Source organism: Salvia hispanica, unplaced genomic scaffold (assembly GCF_023119035.1).
Source record: "Salvia hispanica cultivar TCC Black 2014 unplaced genomic scaffold, UniMelb_Shisp_WGS_1.0 HiC_scaffold_655, whole genome shotgun sequence".
NCBI lineage: Eukaryota > Viridiplantae > Streptophyta > Magnoliopsida > Lamiales > Lamiaceae > Salvia > Salvia hispanica.
In genome coordinates, this window is record NW_025952416.1 from 24,617 (window position 1) to 43,899 (window position 19,283).

General features: G+C 35.4%; 1 protein-coding gene, 1 long non-coding RNA gene and 3 pseudogenes across 2 annotated transcripts; all 5 read left to right on the top strand.

The window, feature by feature from the left end:
• The first annotated feature begins 147 nt into the window (after positions 1-147).
• Positions 148-3,315, top strand: LOC125199737 (annotated as a pseudogene).
• Positions 3,316-7,175: 3,860 nt separating this feature from the next.
• LOC125199739 lies at positions 7,176-9,126 on the top strand. Its single transcript, XR_007172624.1, has 2 exons — positions 7,176-7,611; positions 9,022-9,126. It is a non-coding gene; the product is annotated as an uncharacterized LOC125199739 (long non-coding RNA).
• Positions 9,127-9,330: 204 nt separating this feature from the next.
• LOC125199738 (transcription factor bHLH153-like) lies at positions 9,331-10,655 on the top strand. Its single transcript, XM_048097654.1, has 4 exons — positions 9,331-9,383; positions 9,585-9,650; positions 10,165-10,209; positions 10,323-10,655. Exons 2-4 carry the CDS (start codon positions 9,615-9,617, stop codon positions 10,491-10,493), a joined length of 252 nt encoding a protein of 83 aa, XP_047953611.1. The 5' UTR covers positions 9,331-9,383; positions 9,585-9,614; the 3' UTR covers positions 10,494-10,655.
• Positions 10,656-11,637: 982 nt separating this feature from the next.
• LOC125199742 lies at positions 11,638-13,737 on the top strand (annotated as a pseudogene).
• A 1,931-nt stretch (positions 13,738-15,668) lies between these two features.
• On the top strand, positions 15,669-18,277 carry LOC125199743 (annotated as a pseudogene).
• Positions 18,278-19,283: the final 1,006 nt, after the last annotated feature.

A 19,283-nucleotide genomic window follows, 5' to 3' on the forward strand; every position in this document is an offset into this window, starting at 1 on the left:
AAATGGTAAGAATTTAGTTTTTACTATTTTCATTTGAAAAAGTCAAATCTCCAACCAATTCGCGGCACTGAAAGCGTGAGAGCTCTCGTCAATCTCAAGCAGGGGAAATTTATCAAGGAGAATTGCATCCATTCTCCACGTGGCTCAATGATGTGGATAACGAGATTAATTCGACGCCCACTCCCCCAATTTCAGACCGCCGCGAATTTTCATCCTCCGCGGCGGCGGTGGAGGCGGAGAGGTGCATAAGAGATGGGGCCAGGAACGACTGGAAGAGAGAAGAAATCAGCTCCATCTACGTTTCCCCTGTTCTCGACGTATTCCACGTTTGTCGTCTGCATTTCTCCTGCAATCACTGTTAGGTTAATTTAATTATCTTCTCGAATTCCCTTTTTTTCAGGCTCAAGTTCATAGACATGCTCAAAATTTTCCCAGAGAGGTGCAGCAGTGCACGCTTCTATCAATTAAGACCGGTGGATGCAGCGAAGATTGTTCCCTATTGCCCGCAGTCGTCCAGATACAGCACCGGCGTCAAAGCGCATAAGCTTATGAATAAAGACGCAGTCTTGGAGGCTGCTGAAAAGGTTCAATTCATATTTTCTATACTCAATTCATAATGTGAACTTAGATTTTATGGAGAAGCAATGGAGGTTTAGTTAGGGACTGTTGAATTGGTATGTGTTGATGACTATAGCTAGGAATGTCAATCGGGCCAGCCACCAAAGTTTGGCCAACCCTATTCGGGTTAGGGCCAATCGTCCATGAAATCGCCAAAGTTTTTTGCTATAAAAGTTCAACCCTAACCCTAAAAGCTTGGGTTTTAACCCAATCGGGTTAATCAGTGCAGTACCGCTTTTTTCAATCCAATAAATAATGTAAAAATTAGTTATATTTAGAAAGTAAAATATTTAATTATGATAAATTTGAGATATATGCTTAAACACAAAACATATGATCAAATACTAATATTTTGAGATTTATGCAAAATAAAACATAAACATCAAGAAATTTTAAAGCATGTTTTAGAAATTTAAATATATTTTTCAGTGAATTTGAAGTTTCTAATATATAGATCTATTATTTTAATAATAATAATTTTATATATAATTTATATATTTAATATATATAATTGAAAGTTATTTTTTTAGTAATCTATATTATAAAATAACCAATGAAGTGTCGAATTGAGTAAAAAAAAAAGAACGATAGAAATTTTATCGGGGTTTGTTGGCCCAACGGTTGCGTTAATCCCGGGCTAACAGAGAAATTTTCAGCCCTAACCCGTAAATTTGGCGGGCTATTCGGGCCCGGGCCCCCCGGGTTCAGGCTTATTGACATCCCTAACTATAGCAAATTGGCAATTCCCTTTAATCCCGAGATTCTTGTGGAAACCGGATTTGGAAAGTTGTGCATGAAATTTGTGTGCTTTATTAGCTTGAGCAACTTGCTTTCATATGCATGTGAGAATTATATTTATAGCTCAATCGGTGGTGTCAAGACAACTCATAGTAGCTATAGTAGAGCGTGCTATTGATTTGCTGCGTGATTTCTCTTGATTATCCTATTGAGCAAATTGCTTTCATATGCATGTGCATCGAACTTCTAAAGCATCTTGTTGTTTTGTTATGAAACAGGCAAAAGAGGCTGGTAGCACTCGGGTTTTTTATGGGTGCAGCATGGCGAGACACTATAGGAAGGAAAACTAATTTCAACCAAATCCTTGAGTATGTTAAAGAAATAAGGTAATGGACTAATAATCTCTGTTATACATGTTACAAGTGTTGTTGAAAATTCTCTAGTAACTTGATATGGTATGATAAAGCCCTTTTATTAATATTTATCGACTTATTTATATGTTTAATTGTTAACCATCTAACTGGTGTAGTCAAGACACATGGCATATATGCTTGTGGAAAAAAAAGCCCGTTCATGTGCATGGTTAATGGACCTTTCCTCTTTCCTTACATGGATGCTTATACTGCAGCAAAATGTTACGTTGTCCTTTTTGTATCGTATGTTACATCTGTTTGCTCTAGCACGTTCTGGGTTCTTCCTATTTCTATTTTGCTGATTGCCAAACTTGTTCATCCTCCATCTGCATTAATTGTCTGAATTATCAGAAATGTTTTTTCCTTTATAAGGGGTATGGGTTTGGAGGTTTTTGCACTCTGGGGATGATAGAGAAGCAGCAAGCTTTAGCACTCAAGGAGGCAGGACTTACAGCTTACAATCATAATCTCGACACCTCAAGAGAATACTACCCAAATATTATAACCACTAGAAGCTATGATGAACGGGTCCAGACCATTGAGTATGTCCGTGACGCGGCATCAACGTCTGTTCAGGTATTTGCTTACTTTTTCAAATAAATCTTGACTATGTCGGTAATACTGCCTAGCTTATTATAGCCAAATTTTGCTTCCAACTTTCTGTTTCAGGTGGAATAATAGGGCTTGGTGAAGCCGAGGAGGATAGATTGGCTTGTTACATACATTGGCAACTCTCCCGCGCACCCTGAGAGTGTTCCCATTAATGCGCTCATTGCTGTACAAGGCACACCCCCGGAAGATCAAAAGGTAATCCTATGATTAGATTTTAGCCAATCCTACAATTAATGGAGTAATACTTTTTCAGGGATTAAGGAAATTTATTTCTGGAAAGAATAAACTATAGAAAGGGTCTAAGGATTAACTGTATTACTATCAAACATGAATTTTGTGAGCAGTGGAGGTGGTTTCTTATACATACAAAATTTCACAAGGTATATTAGAGCTTATGTATACATAAAGTTAGGTGAAAATAGAGTCTAATGCTTTTGAGTCTGCGGGTTTCTAGAGACAAACTGATTGATCGTGATATTATTATGCAGCCAGTTGAAATATGGGAGATGATCAGGATGATTGCAACAGCACCCTTGTGATGCCAAAGGCGATGGTGAGGCTCTCAGCTGGGAGAGTTCGCTTTTTCAATGCCCGAGCAGGCACTTTGCTTTTTGCTGGCGCAATCCATTTTCACGGGGGAGAAGCTCTTGACAACTCCCAACAACGCTATGATGCCGACCAGACCATGTTTAAGCTGCTCGGCTCACTCCCAAAGCTCCTGATTTCTCACAAAAGTCGGCCATCTTTGAAACCGAACGTGTTGAGGTGGCAGCTTCGAAATTCTGGATGAATCTGCAATCTCTCTTTTCCTGTCTTTTCATATTGTAAACTTTATGAACTTGTGTAGCTCTAGGAAGATAGTCCTGCCTTTCATCCAATTCTGCACACTTGTAGTATATTGTTTGGTAGTATGTTATTTCAATCTGTTGTGTTACCAAAATTAGTGCTCGGTTTATGTAAGTTTAATTATTAATATCTTTTAAAAACATGAATATAAAAAACGTTACAATAACACATCAAGTACAAATGTTTTTGGAACCATAAAAAAATTGAAATGAACAAAAACATGGTTTCAGTGAACGAAGCTAAAAGAAACACGTAAGGTAATCGCAAAAATCGAATTGGTTAAATCATCAAAGAAAAAAGTTCATATACATACAATGAAAGAAATATTACAAGCAATATGTATACTAAGAAACAATTTTGATAATCCTATATCATAAACTTTTTAAATTTTACATAGATTATGCATGATTTATTTTAATTTTTGGTATGAGTTATAATAGGGTGCAATTGCAAGACAGTTTGTTTGGTTTTAACTTCCTTTCAAAGTCCAAATAAATTAAAATAGCCGAAAGCATGTAATGACACCAAACAAATTGGACAAAAATATCGCAACATTATTAGGTGGCTTTGATAATATTTCTACTTGGCTTGTCACAAAAAGAAGTGAAAGAGACAATTATGTGTAATAATTCATGCACATTTCCAATTTCTTTCATGGGTTTATAGGTATATCTCTTCCTATTAACTTAATTAATGTATAAATTTTATAGTTGTATATATCGTTTTATAATGAGTGTGCATATTTTATACTTATATTAAGTTGGATATTGAATTCTAATTTGTTTTCGAATGCATTCTAGTAGTAATTTGTTAGTGGTAGTATTTTGTCCTAGTACGAAGTAGTATCACTTAATATTCGATTCAATTTTCCTAGTAAATGGAGTAATATCATACGTCAACTAAATTGTCCTGGATTCAATTTGAACCAAAATAAGTTTAATGAGATCAGAAAACTTAAATAAAAATCGTAAAAATTGCTAGACCATTTTAGTCTGTTTTTTTGGAATTGGCAAATGAAAGATTAGAAATATGACTATATGAGTGACTGAGAATTTCAAGCCAAAAAAATGAGAATGTCAAGTTGATTTAATAGATGTGACGGGAAAATAAATTATTGATATTAAACTCCCTTGATTTGTGCCACAATCTCCGGTAGAGAAAAAATTGCTCCAAAATCAACAGCAACATTAAATCTTCATCGTATTTTTGTAAATTGTTTTTCCTTAATCAAACTACAAACATATTCCTATGTTCATTACCATTAATTTTAGTAGTCATATTAAGAAAATGAAAAAAGATTAATTCGTGTGAAGGAATCAAATAAACAAAACAAGTCATATCGCCCACTTGAGGTGATTTTGATTGTAACATTTGAACGGTTTTTTTGTTTCTAGGTATAATATCCCTCCATCCATGTTGATTTTTAGATACTGAAATTTGAATTTCAGATATTTGAAACAATAAAGCTATGTAACCAAATTTTGTACAATCAAAAATTAGTTTATTTAAGAAAAAATATAATTTATTTATGCATTTAATTAAAAAGTATAGACATACATATAGTATAGGGAAGCGTTCATAATATTATGATATTTGTGTATAATTTTTTAAATTTTTTTTAATCATAAAATATAATTAATGCATATTTTAATTCAAATTTGAAAAATAATAGAGAAATAATTCAAAATATAAAAATAAAAAATTGAAAATGAGGCCAAAAACTAATAAAGTGTTTTTAATTTGTTAACCAACTATATTTAGTATTTTAATATTTAATTAACACATTAAAATTACTAATATAATCTTGTTTTGGTTTCAAAATTTGATTGTTTATCGTTCTGCTACGTTTGAAAATCGATAGTACCTATGACAAAGGATTTTAAAAGGCAGTGATAAAATATTGCATTACTGGTCAATTTATCATTCTCTCATGATGACTTATTAACTTTTCGTAGTCCTCCAAGAAGATAAAATTTGTGAGTGAAAATATATGGTTGAAAATAAAAATGCCCAATCTCCTAAGTTGTAAAATTGACCAATCATAAATATTACTCCACTATATGTTTTCATCAAAATTATACTAAATGCCACAGTGACAATTATATTTATAGGACAAATTCCTGCACAATGACAATTATATTTAGTAGGAAGACTTCTCACGTATAGTAAATTTAGTAATTGATCACGAGTACTTCATATTGAGATTGGTAACGATACTTCTTATTACTAGTACTACTCCATTTGTTTGAAAATATAGCTATTTCCTTTTAATTTCGCTCCTAAAAGGTATAAACTTTCTAATTTTAACTTTTTCTCTAATGAGGTGAGCCTATTCTCTACTAACAAATGAAGTACTTTAAAAAAAAATCTTTCATCTTTCTCTTACTTTACCAATTATATATTAAAAATCATTTAACTAAATGTTCATACTCTTTGGGAAGGGAGTATTATAGAACATTTATCCAAGGTGGGTGATGCATATAAGTTAACTAAAAAAAATATGTTGACTACAGATAGCATTACTCACATTTGCTTAAATCAGTTTTGAATATTTTTATTTTATGAAGTCAATTTTCATGAAAAGGTATAATTTTTCTTTTGACACAATAAAAAAGGACAAGGGCAAAAGTGTACAAAGACAATGTAAAGTGTAAATGGAAGTGAAGCAAAGTCCAAACCGCGTGGGCCCATTTTCTAGAATTGCACTCCCCAACGTTGGACTTTTGTGCACGGTCCAGTACCTGTACCGCAAGGGGGCCCGCACCAGATTTCTTCCCCTACTCTGCCCGTCTTACACGTGTCCGTGATGAGGCTGATGTTACACGTGTACGGTTCCTATCACGTCTCAGAGGTGGGGCCGCTAATACTGCTTACCCAGCTCTGTCAGATAGCGAATTGGCGCCAAGAACCAAACAAATGCTCCAATTTTTCTACTAACAGAGGTCTTTTAAAAGGCTATGGATTTTAAATCAAAGATAGGACATCACATATATAGTCAAAAAAGTGGAAGTAATTCGACTTTGGGCTAATTAACATAATTCCAATATTTGTAGATTTAGATGAAATTTTGGCATTAGATAATAGTGTTAGACTCTCTCAAAATCACATGAAGTGAGGAATATTGGATAAATTCTATAATTAGACATTAAGCTAAAATTACAAACAAAGATAGATAGATCATTTTAGCATTAGATAAAACAGTTGAACATTTGAATACTATATTAAGTGAGAAATGTCGAAAACTCAAGTCAATCAACAATAAAGTAAATAACGTAATGCATGTATTGCATATGAGTATTCAATGTTTGTATTTAGAGCAACATCTGACTTATTCAGTCCACTAGAATTTTCAACTTGATTGTTGAACATACCACGCTAAATAGTATTCCTCCGTCCAAGATATTAGAGTCTTCTTTTGGCACAGAATTTAGGAGATAGTGTAAAGTGGTGTAAATGGAGTTAGTACTAAAGTAAATTTTTACTATAAATAAAAATGATTCAAATATATTAGGACATCCAAAAGAATAAGGATCTAATATCTTGGGATGGGAGAGTAACAGGATAAAAGCAATGATCTTTCGAGCTAGTTGAGAGGAGGTGAGAGTGTACGGGTGAGAATGATCACAAGAGTTGCACATAAAAGATTATATGCATATAAATCATTTTTCTTTTACTTTTTATTTTTCGTAATTAAAACATTCAAGCAATAGTAAGAGAAGCCAACCCAAACTAAAATGTTCTCATATTACTTTTTATTTTAACATATTCACAAAATTAGTCTCAATTCTGAATATAAAAATTTTCATTTTTTTTTTCTCTTCATTTTACTTATACCTTTTGAATTTAGTAGTATCAAAATTTATTTCATTTTTAAAAAAGGGTACAAAAATTGAGTCTTTACATAGTCAAAAGTGAAATTGAAGTGACCTCATTTCAAACCACTCCTCCTTTCTCTTTCACTGCAGTCTCTGTATATTAGCTGTCTCTACTAAATACTCTTCCATTTTCCTCATCTCTCTCTCTCCCCCCTTTTCACTTCATTGATTAACTCTTTATACGTATATATACACACTTTCAAACTCCTATCACACCCCCAATTTCGTGATCCTCTTCACAATTTCAACTCTGCTTTCCCTTTCGCTTTGTTTGTTGATTTATGCGTGTATTTCCGCGTGTGAAAACGTACATACACTCGTAACTGCTGCTGTACAATACATGTGTTGGCACAAATCCCTACGCCGTTGGCCAAAATTACTATTCCATATCTACCTAAAAAGGGCTCCGCCTATGGAATTCTCGAATTCGAGCTCTGGATTCCGCCGCGAAAGTTGAGATTTTTGGTTTTCATCTCTTCCTGACTGATTCTGATCCAGATTTTGCGTTGGTAAGCCCTTTCTAGCCTCCGTTTCCGTCTATGAATATTTTCCCCTGTTTTTTTATGTCAACTCGCGTTATTTAATTTTCATTTTTTTTCTCCCGAGTTTGATGCGTCATGAATATGCGTTTATTGGTGCTTATTAGTTGTTTCATTCAATGCTAATTAATCCTAATGCAGATGTTTGACATGATGAATTCGTTGATTTTGAATATTATAGATTATTGGGATAATAGTTTTATAAGGTTAACATGCATGGCTCTGCTATTTAATCATTTTCTAATCCCTAGTTTACCCCAATTAAAATTTGAAAAAAAGTTTTTTAATTTTATATGTGCAAAAATCATGGGGCCCCCAGGAGTTAATATACTCGATTGTGTTGTTTTCGGTCACACTCACAGTATATTTGGAGAATCAAAATTTCAATATGGCAAAGGGAAAAAGTCAGTAATAATGTTGAATCTGGATGTGAAGGTTTTTTGTTTTCTAATGTTAGATAGCAGCCTCAAGGTTTAATAGTGTTTGGATTTATGTTTTTGGTGGTTGGATAGTTGCTTTCTACTGCTTCTTTTACTCAAGAAAATGTGCATGCTGTTGAACAGCCAAGAGAATCTTGCTTCTGGTGTGGATTCTGTGGTTGATAGATGTTGAGTTTGGTGTATCATAATGAATGTCTTTAAATGAGTAAGGATAAAAATGATAACAGTTTTGAGAGATGAGGATTGTCTCTTTGTAGTCATAATCATTTTTTATGTCATGTTACATGTAATTTGGTAGGCAATGCCGCAATGGTGAAGTAAATACGAAATCGGATCGTGATTGGAGACGTAGAATCCCGTGTTGTATATTGTATGCTTTGTATTGGAATATGAAGTTTGTTGATATTTTATAGTAGCCTTGTCTGTTTGTGGGGTTGTCATTAAATTATGTTATCTGATATCATCTTGGTCGAGGCCTGTTGGTTGTTTTGAGGGGACATTCATATTAAACAAAGGGATGTTTAGGCCTAACTAAGGAATTTTTGACCAAAATCGATACACTATATTCTTTTTTATAATGTATGCATATATTCTTTTATAGGAACCAAACCTACTGCGTTGCAGTCTCATATTCCACCTCAGATGTTTCCAAAATTTGGAAGCTATAGTTTATTCTCTACCTATTTATAGAACTACTTAGGACATTTCATGGTTGATGATTACACTCTTAACTTTGAATCTGTGGATCTTTCTTTTAGGTAGAGAACAAAGAAATATATGATTCTGCGAATAATTGCTTTTGGTCCTAAGTGTTTCATATGTATGGTTTTGGACTCGAACTCTTTTTTAGCATGAAAGTACCCAAGTGACTGTTTTAATTGGATTTTGCATAGAATTAGCACTTTTTCCATTTGCCGTCTACTAAGAGGAATTTTTGTAGGAGAAGATGTTGCAACATAAAGAGGCCTTATATCTCTTGAGCAAAGCAGCTTCATGGATATCATGCCAAAACGATTAAAGACGGATGACTCTCTTTCTTCAAAGGTTAGTTGTTGATCCAGTAATCGTATTTCTGATTGCTTCATCTGGTTAAGTGCCAAACCTCTGTGTTATACTACTGGCTTAGCAAGTTCACATGTAACTAATGGCTTAATGCAGTTTATTTTAATTTTTTTAGTTCACAAAGTTTAGAGCATTTCATGTATTCCCATCCATGTTTACCACTGCTCACTGGAACAGGAAAAGAAAGAAATTTAGCGACGGATTTCTGCTCTTCAACAGCTTGTCTCACCATATGGGAAGGTAGGTGCAGTAAAAGGAAAATTTTGTGTTTTTGCATGTGATTTTCAGAAATTTATAACCGTTGATCATTCAACACAACGTGACTTTCTTGGATAGGTGAGGAAAAATGTGTAATTGATTCATTGTATGCTCACTTCATCCATCAGTCTGTTTACGTTTTCCAGATAATTTTCCTTGCCTAACTCTTCACCTTTGCTACAGACTGATACAGCTTCGGTCCTCTTAGAAGCAATGGAGTACATAAGGTTTCTTCATGAACAGGTTAAGGTATGAATTTTTGTTTCTTCACCATAATTAAGTAATGCTAGTACATTACAATGATATCTGTTGCTGTGAACTGAAATATGATCATTTCGAGAATTGACTTCATCAACGAATCACCCATTTTCATGTTGCACCTGAGAATTGCCCAAAAATGTAATTGTAATTAGATAAGTAGAATCTTGCTTTCATCACATCGAAAAAACCTCACTGATTCGGTGAAAGATGTAAACACGTTCGACTAGTAACATCTGTCTTGTACGTGCCATTTCGAAATCCTCCTCTGGAGTAAGGCGCTTACAATTTCTCTCAGTCTATATATCAGTTTACTCGTATCTTCCTTAGTTGCCTTTAGATAGACATCGTTGTTGTTCTGAGCTTACCTGTTGGCTGTTCTTCCGATGTAACAATGAAAGGGCTCTCAAAGAATGAAACAAGGCCCTAGAAGATAGGGAATCAATAAAATTAACATCAAATAAGGATGAATTTTGTTTTAATGCATCATTTTCCTACTTTTCAGGTACTAAGTGCTCCATACTTGTACAGTACACCAACACAATTACAGGTATGCTTTTTCGAATCACTCTCGACGATTTTTTTGTACTCCATGGTTCTTATCGATAAACTAAATGCACGTTACTTAATCCAGCCTAAAACCAGTTTGTGTTTGTTCTGAAGGGCGAAGAAGGATCCAGCCTCAGTGCCAAAGGCTTATGCGTTGTGCCTGTCTCATTCACTGTTGGAGTTGCTAACAGCAACGGTGCAGATATCTGGGCACCCATCAAGACAAGCCCTGCGACTTCCAAACGAGCTATATCCGAGGAAGCTTCAGTCATAACCCAGAGTTAGAAGCTTCAGTGTCGGAGTGACTGTCTGCGAATGAGAAAGATCACATTTTAGTTATTAGAAGCTATTGATCTGGGAATGAAGTGATGATGATAGTGTATGTATGAACTAAGATGTAAATTTATGGGAATGGTTGGAAATAAATCAACACTTTTTTGAGTTTCCCAACTTTCCTTACCTTTTGAATATAATTATTAATTTGGTTTATTCCTAGTATCATTAAACTATCATTGTCAAGAAAAAGGTAGTAACATCTAAGGTTAAGGTGGATAAGTTTTCCAATGAATATATCACTAGAAAAATTGGTAATAAAAAATTCTTAATAATTCTGAAAATTGTTGGTAAAATTATTAATAATTGTGGATATTGATTAAATTAAACTGCAAATTAATGTCACAACAAAAAATAATGATTAAGATAATAATACAATAAAGACCAAATGGTTATGAATTAGTGGGTGGGTAAAATAAGATATGATGTTGCTGTCACAAATTGAATTAGTGTTTCCCATTCAAGTAATGTTGGTTGAATTACAATTACTGATAAGTTTAATGTCATGACTCAAACTGTATTAAATTCAAAATTGATGGATGAAAACTAGGTATAACTTAAATGATTGACAATATTTTGGTTTGTTACAACCGAATTAAAGCCGGGTTCAGTTGAAAACTCTATTTTATATTCTGTTGGTTCGAATTATATTAATTTTGATGAAATAGAAATTTAAATTTCAAACATTTTTGGAATTGTAACCTTATTTACTAACAATAATTTTGACACTAGGATTATTTATGTTATACATACAGATAGATAATTATGCATGACATGGTTATTAATTTAGTTCATTAAAGAGATTAATGATGCTTCCTTTTAAAATTATTTTATCTTCAAATAATTCTTTCTTTTCTCTTTGAATGAAACATTTAGCTCTTTTTCCTAGAGTGTTATCAGGTTTTGCAGTTACGGTGATGATACAAAATCAATCTTTTTCAATTGCATGATCTCTTGGGATTAGGTTTGTTTCTATGATGTATGATTCCTTGAATTTGGATGTTGGGTTTAAAAATTTGATCTTGATTTAATATTATGGATAATTTCTTGAAGTTGATGGAAGTCTTGTTATTTCACAAACAGTAATGCTGAGAATATGGGGAAGAAGGGAAGCTGGTTTTCAGCAATCAAAAGGGTTTTCACAAACAATTCAAAGGAAAAGGGATCCAATGTAAGTCTCTATTAACCATAGCAAAGTGATGTAGGCTTTTTTTTTTCCCCGTGTTAAATGATGTGATTTTGCTATTAGCATATGTCTGTTTTAAGTTTGAAAATAACCTTTTGAATGTATTGATGGAGTTTAGGAGCTTTAGAAAGTAGATAACCTAATCATTTCAAAGTTGTCTATAACTATAACTCACATAATCTCCTGCTTTTCTCCTTTGTTTCAATGAATTTCACCAGAGATAAATATGTATGTGCCGGTTATTGGTTAATTTGAATCCGTACCCCTCGTTAAGGGGTTGTTCAATCGTCGGGTTAAGTCATTATCGATGTATACGATTCTCTAGTGCATATTTGGATGCTTTCTTGGGGTTTCCACGTAAAATCTTGGTGTCGTTTTGTCTATTTTATTGCGTTTGTTGCGTGCGCCATTGTAGCATTATCGTTTATCTATTTAGATTTCGAAGAAATATATACCGTTTCAGGGATCTGACAAGAAGAGCAGCAGCAAGGAAATGAAGAAGGGGAAAGGGATTTTGAGGCGTGGAGAATCGCAGTCGTTTATTCCCCTGTTCGGAGAGCCAAGCAGCATCGAAAAAATATTAGGGAAGCTGATCAGCTGCTGATTAGGCCTTCTCCGAGAGTTCCTTCTCCTATTCCTGCTTCTCCAAAGGCTGCTTCACCCCGGCTTTCACTTCCGAGGCAGCTCAAGGCAGAGGGGAAATCGAGCTGAGTGCAGAGGCCAGAAACGACTTTGAGAGATCAGCAACTCTCAGCCACCAAAATCCAGGCAGCGTATAGAGGCTACGTGGTAATGTATTCTCTTTCGTCCCCACTCGCTCGTCAGTGTGATTGACTCGTGCGTTTGAACATGATAGGCAAGGGGGAGTTTTCGACCTTTTAGGGCTTAGTGAGGCTTCAAGTAGCGGTTAAAGGACAGAATGTGAAACAGCAGACAAGGAGTGCCATGAAACAAATGCAGTTCCTGGTCCGGGTTCAGACACAAATCCAGTCGCGAAGGATCCAAACGTTCCAGCACCACACGCGTAAGAGTGACAAGGCCGGCCAGAATGAAGATTGGGATGATAGTAGGCTATCGAAGGGGAAGCTGAAGCAAGGGTGCAGAAACGCGTGGAGGCTGTCGTTAGAGAGAGAGGGCAATGGCCTATGCGTACTCGAAACAGGTAAACGGTTCACCCTTTTTGTCCTGTCTCGATTTACCTGCGAAAACTACAGGCCTCGATGAAGTTCAAATGGAAAAATGTCCTTTAAAGTAGACCAATTTCTGTTCGTACGATATTATATGTACGTAGTGCTGTTTTGGGGAGTTAAGTGGTGGGAGAGTAAAATATAGAGAGTGATGGTTCCACTTTATTGGGAAACGTGTCACTTTGAGTCGGACGCCCCAAAAAAGGTCGCTGTAAAATCTTAGTATGCTTAGATTTTTGAGATGTTTGATTTTTTTTGCTTCCCTTATTATCTGTCACAACAGCTCCGGAAATCTAATCCAAAATCAACACAAAATTCTGCGGACGTTGATCGGATGGATTCCCTTGGTCGTGGAACTGGTTGGAACGTAGCTACCTCGAGCTGCAGCGAGGGGCATCTCTTTAAACCCCGGGGCCGCTTTGAGTTCAAGCCGAGCCCTCAGCCTCATGGGAATCTCATGTTCGACAATCCGAGTCTGCCACGCCCGATCATCGAATAGTCTCGTGAGTTGCCCTCTGTTCTCCGTTCCTAACTACATGGCACCTACTGTCTCGGCCAAAGCCAGAGCGAGAGTGATAGTAATCCGTGGGAGAGGTTCGGGGACTCCGGGAAGCAGCGACCCCAAGAGAAGGTCTCATTTCCTCTGACCCCGAATGCTGGTTCGTGCAAGTGGAATAAAGGGTCGTCTAGTGGGGGACTTGACTCGCGAGTGGGAACGTATACATGCGAGGATGCTCGTTCCATCGGAGATCTCAGCGTGGATTCGCCGGTTTCTATTCCTGCAGGTTTAGTTGGGAGAAAAACCCTTAAACAGATTTTGTGATTTTAGTGTATGTTTATGTTGTAAGATTATTGAGGTTGTTCTTGTAAGTTTTATACACTAATGCATCCTAGAGATCTTTAGACTATAGGGATGCATAACCTCATTGTTAGAGATAACGAGGACAACCGGCCCAAACAAAAGGCGATAAAGAAAATAGCAGACAATACATCATAATAGTATGAAATAGTCATTTAAATCATGAAATTTAATCAAATTATGTCATATCATTGTAAAAACAACGCTTTTGGTGACTTAAAACAATATTGTTTCATTAAAATAAATATTTTTCCTTTGATATTCCTTTATTTTTCTTTTTTTTACTTGAAATAACATTGTTTTGCATGGGGTGAGACAAATTGAAAAAAGATTAGAACTTTCTAATTTAATACTATTATTTTTTTTCGAACTTCATACATTTGAAAAAAAAAACATTAGTTAAATGACTATTATTCGTAGTAATATTGAGTCGGAAATTTCTTCAACTAAACTTTATAAAAATAGGCTAGAATTAAATGTCTCCAAAAATAAAATTATCTACAAAACTCGTCAAATATTTATACAGTTAGAACAAAAGAATATACTATCGAGAATACGATGAGTCCAATACACCATTCGGCTTAAGCAACAAATTGGGATTGTAACAACTCAATCGTGCATAAATTACTTCAATGCATATGACCATTTTGTTTGTTTATTTGTTATTTACATATAGATTATCGTCAATTAATTTGATAGCATTTGATGAGATTCTCGTTACCTAACTTTGAGGCCAAATAATATGATTGAAAATAAAGTGGCTGATTCACCACTCATTCCTAAATTATTAATACAACCCAATTTCTGCAATAAACACATTACCAAACAAGGGCACCGTACCATGTCCCGTGCAAGTATTATTTGTAAGCACTATTGTACGTCAATATTTTTAAAATATTAGTACTAGTTTATTTTATATTTAAATTACAGAATTTACAAATCAAATAAATCAAATTCAGTTTTATGATTTTATTTAATCTCTTTAAAAATTAAGCTCGTCTGGTAAGATACTTCTCATCCATTTCATTAGTCGAGAGTTCGAGCATTATGTCATAATTTAGATTACATAGTCTCGGACTCTACTAAAACAAGTGTTCGCCCTTTATTAAAGGCAAAAGGAACAAATCAAGTTACATTTAGATTTGGACCCGTTGGCAAAATACTTCTCCTCCATTCAATGGATTTAATTTGAATGAATGATTCAATTTTCAAGTCATCACAAGGGCAAACAAATATGCAAATTGTCGGAAAAAAACACTCAGTTTGGTCAATCCCATAACTTTTAGAAATACTAGCAGATGAATACAAATAACTTTTACAATTTTAACAACTGCTACCATATTTCATACTCCTTCCATCTATAATAGATGGCGCTTTACCATTTCCAGTCGCTCCATAGTAATAGCTTTCCTTTTTAGTAAAAGTCATTCACAATTTTTCCACACCTACTTTACTCTCTCTTACTTTTTTCTATCTTCATCTCTACCTTTTTATTTTCACTTTATTCTCTTTTACTTAACTCACCTAACACAATTTTTTTTAATTTCGCACAAAGTTTTTCCTCCTTATATAACGGAGGAGTAGTTAACTAATAGTAATCCGTGGAGTATCATTTCTTATGTATAGTCCATCTTTGGCTTATAAATAAGGCAAGAAAAATTACTAAAAGCGTAGGACGGCAAATTTTTTGCTACTCCTATATAATTGAGAGAAATTTTAAAATTGCGTTTACTATTTTTGATCAGAAATTGAGCATGACGACTTTTTTGACAATTTTTTAAAAAATTTATTGGGTATTTTCTGGTATTTAAAATAATATAGTTAAATGAAAGTAGTCGACAGTTATTTGGAAATAGCAAATGCCAAATATAGGTGAGTATGAGTCTCTCTTTCTATATATATATGGACGCAGAGATTGAAGAGACTTCCAAAATCAAAGGCCATCTCAGCTCTCATCTCAGCCTCTCTTCACCATCTTTCCCACCACACCTCGTGTCCCCACCACCACCTCTCTCTCTCTCTCGAATACGCTTCAACAATCGACAATCACAATGGCCATGACGCTGAATGCCATCGCCTTTCAATCCCCAAAACGCCCCTCCTTCGCACCCCACCGATCTCCCACCTTATGCATGGCCTCCTCTCTTCGCTCCGCTTCCAAGTAACCTCCTCACTTCACATTTTCTCCAATTTTCCTTTCTAATTAACCGTTTTCCCGATCTCACCTTTTCTTCTAATTTGTTTCATATTGTGTTTGTGAGAATGGATTGATGTGAGCTGCTTCTGATTTTCTGAATAATTTCATTCAATCGAGACTCGCTTTTTTCTGAAGATTTTAGGTTAAATTTTCCCCTCTTTCTAGGGATGTAATAGTCCTAGTAATGCTGGAGAATGTAATTTTGTGCCCAATTTCCCTTTCCATGTGAACAAGTATGCAGGATTTTCGTTTCTGGATTTGGACTAAGTTTTAGGCTGTTGTATAGGTGTCCTTTTTATTTTATTTAGGAACAGAGGCATGTGATTTGGTGAGAAATTTTGGATTTCTATCCAGCTAGCTGATGCTGGTCCCAACCTCTTTGGATTTGTGTGGTTTAGATTGATATAGGCGTACTTACTCGTTTACATTGTTAACATATTGTGTTCATATGGAAGTAAACATCTTTCACATGTTTATTTAGGTGAAGAAATTAAAAACTACGATTATCGTATGCAGACGTATTTGGTATCAGATATAGTTCAGTTTGTAGAATTTTCAAGACTTCTTTCTTAGCCTATTTTATTGTATTGTTCATAGCTGCATATTAGGAATCCGCAAAACGTAGTTAATTTACTATGATCCTTCTTGTTTGTTGTTACTGAAGTGTGCTTTCTCTTGTTTAGAAGAGAGAGATTATGTTTTACTTCTATTATCAGGTTTCATGGTATAATTGCTCTGTTCCTGAAACCATATGGGAGTTTACAAGGGTAGTTTCCAGTTTTGAACTTTGAATCATAGTTAAGCAACGTTGACTCGAGAGCGTAAGACCTTGGCCTTAGACATTGACCACTCTACCATTTGGCAAACACACTCACACACACAGTGAAGAAACCTTTGATGTTGTGGTTCAGTCATCATGAAGAGAGTACTTCTGTTCAGTAGAAATACCTAAACATGCCGCTATCAGAAACAATCATTCTTCTATGTTCATATTTCATCTTTCTGTCTTCTAATAGCAATAATCTGTATATGCTTGCACTGATCTTTGCAGAGAGGTTGAGACTGTCAAGAAGCCTTTTAGTCCACCACGCGAGGTGCATGTTCAAGTAACGTACTCTATGCCTCCAGAAAAAGTCGAGATCTTTAAATCTCTGGAAGGTTGGGCTGAGGATAATCTACTAGTCCACCTTAAGCCTGTAGAAAATGCTGGCAGCCTCAGGATTTCCTGCCGGATCCAAGCAGTGATGGATTTCATGATCAGGTGAAGGAATTGAGGGAAAGAGCCAAAGAGATTCCAGATGATTATTTTGTTGTTTTGGTTGGTGATATGGTCACGAGGAAGCGCTCCTACTTATCAAACCATGATCAATACATTAGATGGTGTGCCATGAAACAGGGGCTAGCCCGACTCCTTGGGCTGTTTGGACTAGGGCATGGACTGCCGAGGAAAATAGGCATGGCGAATCTTCTAATAAGTATCTCTACCTGTCTGACGAGTCGATATGAAACAGATTGAGAAGACTATCCAATATCTGATTGGTTCAGGAATGGTGAGTCTTGGGTTTATTTGCTTTTTCGTTCGTGCTTTTATTATATGACTAACAATATGATGTGTACTCATCGATACTTTTTTCAGGATCCTCGGACAGAGAACAATCCGTACTTGGATTTATATACACGTCCTTCCAAGAAAGAGCTACTTTCGTTTCCCATGGCAACACTGCCAGGCTAGCCAGGAGCACGGGGACATGAAACTAGCTCAAATCTAGTGTACTATTGCAGCAGACGAGAAGCGCCATGAAACTGCATACACCAAGATAACAGAAAAGCTATTTGAGATCGACCCTGATGCAACAGTGCTAGCTTTTGCTGACATGATGAGGAAGAAGATCGCTATGCCAGCCCATTTGATGTATGATGGCGCGATGACAACCTTTTCGACAACTTCTCAGCTGTCGTCAGCGCCTTGGCATATACACTGCCAAAGACTACGCCGACATCCTAGAGCACTTGGTCAAGAGATGGAATGTGTCTCAGTTAAGAGGACTGTCCGCTGAAGGGCAGGAAGCTCAGGATTATGTCTGTGGACTGCCTCCGAGAATCAGAAAGTTGCAGGAGAGAGCACAGCGAGGGCCAACAAGGACCACGGATCCGTTTAGCTGGGTACATGACAGAGAGTGCAACTCTAAGTTCACGTGCTCGAATGTTACAGTTCGAATTGCTGCTTTGTCTGTAGCGATTCGAGATTGTAGATACCAGTTTGCTGAAATCATGATATCAGATCTTCATATAGGCGTAGCTCTCTAGTTTTACAATGTTCGTCTAAGTTTGGGAACTATTAAACTGTCAATTGTTAAGGAATTTTGGACTAAGAATTCTGCTTATGCTTCAATTTGGTTATATATAATAAACTTCCATGAAAGGATTTGTATAACTAGTGCCTTTGAACCAATTTTTTCTCTAGTTTCCATTTGAAAGGATCTATGGCTCACTTGTTTTAATGAGTTTGTAAGCTCCAACCTTTTGTGACATGTTCAGTCAAGTTAATGGCTAAGATAATACATGATTTTTTTAAAAATTTACTCGATTTCTAAAACATGGAGTATATGCAAGTTGTCTGAATCCTAATATTTTAGGGCAAATTGTTGAAAAGCTATGAGATTTGGTCGGTTTTGTTTGATCAAGTCTCTAGTAATTTTAAAAATCAGCAGGGAAAAGCATAACGTTTTTATTTGTTCCAATTATTCCATGGTGAACAATATGTTCATCTATGTGCAATACAATTGATGTTTTTCAACGAATCGACATTGTTTTCTTTATGAATAGACATCGCTTGTTAACTCATCGGTCGGCGTCACATATGATTTTTGCTGCCATATTAGATATAGTTTCACCCAAAAATTGCTGGAATAATTGCGTAACAACTTAAATGCGGACATAACTGAATTTAACCAAATTTCAGGGTTTTTTTCGGCAATTTTCCCAATATTTTATGCATGAGACACAAATATAGTAGTACTACTATGTTGTACTCCACATTTTTAAAAAGTTTGCACGGTGTCAAACATCTATACAACTAGGATTATTAGTTACGGTAAGTTGTTTTAAACACATACATACTATCACACCTTCTTAATGAGAAACAACTTAAAAGTGTTCAAATCCAATTTCAAACTAAATTTGTGAATGTGTAAGCGTCTAATCTTATTAGTTACTATGATACGTTGTTTTAAAGACATGTCACACTTCCACACCTTGTTAATGACATACAACTTCAAGTGATCAAATCCATTTTCAAACTAAATTTGTGAAT